Source organism: Triticum aestivum, unplaced genomic scaffold, assembly GCF_018294505.1.
Source record: "Triticum aestivum cultivar Chinese Spring unplaced genomic scaffold, IWGSC CS RefSeq v2.1 scaffold190578, whole genome shotgun sequence".
Taxonomy (NCBI): Eukaryota; Viridiplantae; Streptophyta; class Magnoliopsida; order Poales; family Poaceae; genus Triticum; species Triticum aestivum.
The window spans coordinates 1-2,741 of NW_025234210.1; the positions used below are offsets into that span (position 1 = coordinate 1).

Consider the following 2,741-nt stretch of genomic DNA (forward strand, 5'->3'; position numbering starts at 1 on the left):
GATGGTGATCCATAAGCTTACCATTTAGTCAAAAGGGGTAGTAAATCCGCGAAAAGGCCCAAATTTCTCTATTTTGCTTAGAGGCCTTGTCCTCTTAAATTGTTTCCTTGTTAGGTGGTTGTAGTTATCTGTGAGGATTGTACTTGGTTTCGTCTATAATGCAATTGTAGAATGATGTCAGAGGTCTAACATGAGGTCTTGTTTATCAGGACCCTATACTTTCTTATTTATTAATTTGTGATTTCATTTTATTTTATTTCATTTGTTTTGTGGTTGACTAATGCTTTCACCTAAACTTGACCCATCATGGTTCATTATTCATTACCATCATCATATTTTTACATATAAACTCATGCCCGTGATGAAATTATTTAATTTTTGTGGAAGAATTTTTTGTGTGTTGATCCCTCTTAGCATTGACGTTGATCTTCAGATGACTTAAGCACCATGACTACTGCAGGTTTTGATGGTCCTTCAGCAAAAAGGAAGAGAAAGAGTCAATTTAGGGGTATTCGTCAGCGCCCCTGGGGTAAGTGGGCTGCTGAAATCAGAGATCCAAGCAAGGGTGCACGTGTCTGGCTTGGTACTTTCAACAGTGCTGAAGAAGCTGCAAGAGCTTACGATGTTGAAGCACGCAGGATCCGTGGCAACAAGGCCAAGGTTAACTTTCCAAAGGAACCAATAGTTCCACAGAAGCGTCGTGCTCGCCCTGGTGCTCCTAAAGCACCAAAGCTAAGCGTGGCATCGGAACCTTCTGTCATGCCATCAGTCAACAACCTTTCCAACCCAAATGCTTTCATCTACCCATCTGCTAACTTTGCATCAAACCAGCCACTTGCTCTACCTGACAACCTGTCATTTTTTCCTATAATGAACTCTGATGGCCCTGTTGAAGCCTCTGTTATGAATCAGTACTCTGACCAGGGAATCAACTCCTTTAGCTTCTCTGACTTGGAGTGGGATTACAACACCAAGAATCTAGATATACCATCCATTGCTCCAATTTCTACCATTACTGAAGGAGCAGAATATGCACTTGCCCAGAGTAACGCCTATAACTCAGTTGTGATTCCTGAAGGAGCTGAATCTGCACTTGCCCAGAGTAACACCTACAACTTAGTGGTGCCTCATGTTATGGAGAACAATGGTGTCGATTTCAATGCTTGGCCAAGGTTTCTTATGGATGATGAAGTGGACGAGCCGATTGATAGCCTTCTGAATTTTGATGTACCTCAGGATGTCGTTGTCAACATGGACCTCTGGAGCTTCGATGGCATGCCCATGTGTGGCGAATTTTTATAAGGGATTCACACCCTCTATATAGGGATAAAAGGTAAGCCTTTGCATATTGCATGTCCAGTCTAAGGTTGATAGTCTTTTCAACACTCTTAACTTTCTGTTCCATTTTTCAGGAGTAAGACTATGGGAGATTGGGAAGCACCCTATTGTCACCTTTGGCTAGCATATGCTTATGTCCAAGATTTGATGCAGAAAAGTTGCATCCTAAGTCTCTTTTTGGATAGACCCTTTCCCTACTCAACTGTTTATGTGTGGCAGCCATTTATGATGAACCGTTTTCTTTATCTTCTGTCAACTTTTATGTCGTTGCTACCATTTCTAAATGTGAACAACATGAATCTATGTCCAATTTGTGTTAATCTATGCACTTGATCATTTTTTCCTTTAGTTTTGTATGTTTAATTGGTGACAGAAGTAACCTATATATCTTCTGATTTGGTAAGTTTATGGTTGTGTGCATCATATTGATGCAGGGGCTGGACGTTTCAACCTCTATTTTGAAAGAGTGTGTGTTAGGCCAAATTTTCCTCTATATTATACATCTTCACTTCAAGCTCTGGAAAAACATACCCGGTTTACTAATCTTTGATACTAGATGCATGGTCATATGGAGTTGTTCCTTCTACATGTATTTCTTCTTACCGATGTAGTTCTTAAATCAACATTTAGTGCACCTAATTCATGAGTTGAGGGATATGTTCCATTTCAGTGCATTCTTATAGAAATGCATTTTATTTTTCTCAGTCCTCTCCATGTGAGAAGCCATGTGAAGTACATATACTTTTCACTTGATTTATTACCAGAACCATCACCAAATTGGTGGTCTCGTGTCACTGTCATGTTATGTCCTTGATTTAATTTGACATCGGCATAAGTATGTTAGTAGTAATCTTGATTAGAGGGTCAACTAGTTACATTCATGGAAGGAAAAACTTCTAGTGCTTTCCTATTACATTCATAGGCTGCCAAAGAACCTGCAAGATATATGAGCTAGGTGTTAAGTTGTCAACAAAATAGGAAGGAAAAACTTAGCATAGAAGGAACATCGAGCTAGCACAAGAAGGAGATGATGATTAGATGAACATGGACCACACTAGGGAACCGTTTATGTTATTATCGGTATTCACACACATTTCTGATTACACACCTGTTTGCCGTGTATCACAAACATCTTGTTATATTGAACCATTTCTGCTCTCATGTCTCAACGCAAATAGTTCATCCGAGTGAACTGCATGCCGTATATTGCACACACCTTTGATCTGGCTGACCATTTCTTTTGTGTTGCCTAATCACAAACAGTTCATCCAAGTGAACCGTATGCTGTACATCGCACACACCTTCATTTGGCTGCCCGTTTCTTTTGTTCCTCATCATCGCAAATAGTTAATCAAGCTGAACCTTTCATCACACACGCAACTAAAATCTGAACCGTGTTTGAT

General features: G+C 39.9%; 1 protein-coding gene across 1 annotated transcript; it reads left to right on the forward strand.

The window, feature by feature from the left end:
- The first annotated feature begins 441 nt into the window (after positions 1-441).
- Positions 442-1,302, forward strand: LOC123176158 (ethylene-responsive transcription factor 1-like). Its single transcript, XM_044590510.1, has one exon. The coding sequence runs from the start codon at positions 448-450 to the stop codon at positions 1,300-1,302; it is 855 nt and encodes a 284-aa protein (XP_044446445.1). The 5' UTR covers positions 442-447.
- The last annotated feature ends 1,439 nt before the right edge of the window (positions 1,303-2,741 follow it).

What these genes read in the sequence shown, in the direction of transcription:
- LOC123176158 (XM_044590510.1), top strand. Translation starts at nt 448, where the DNA reads ATGACTACTGCAGGTTTTGATGGTCCTTCAGCAAAAAGGAAGAGAAAG.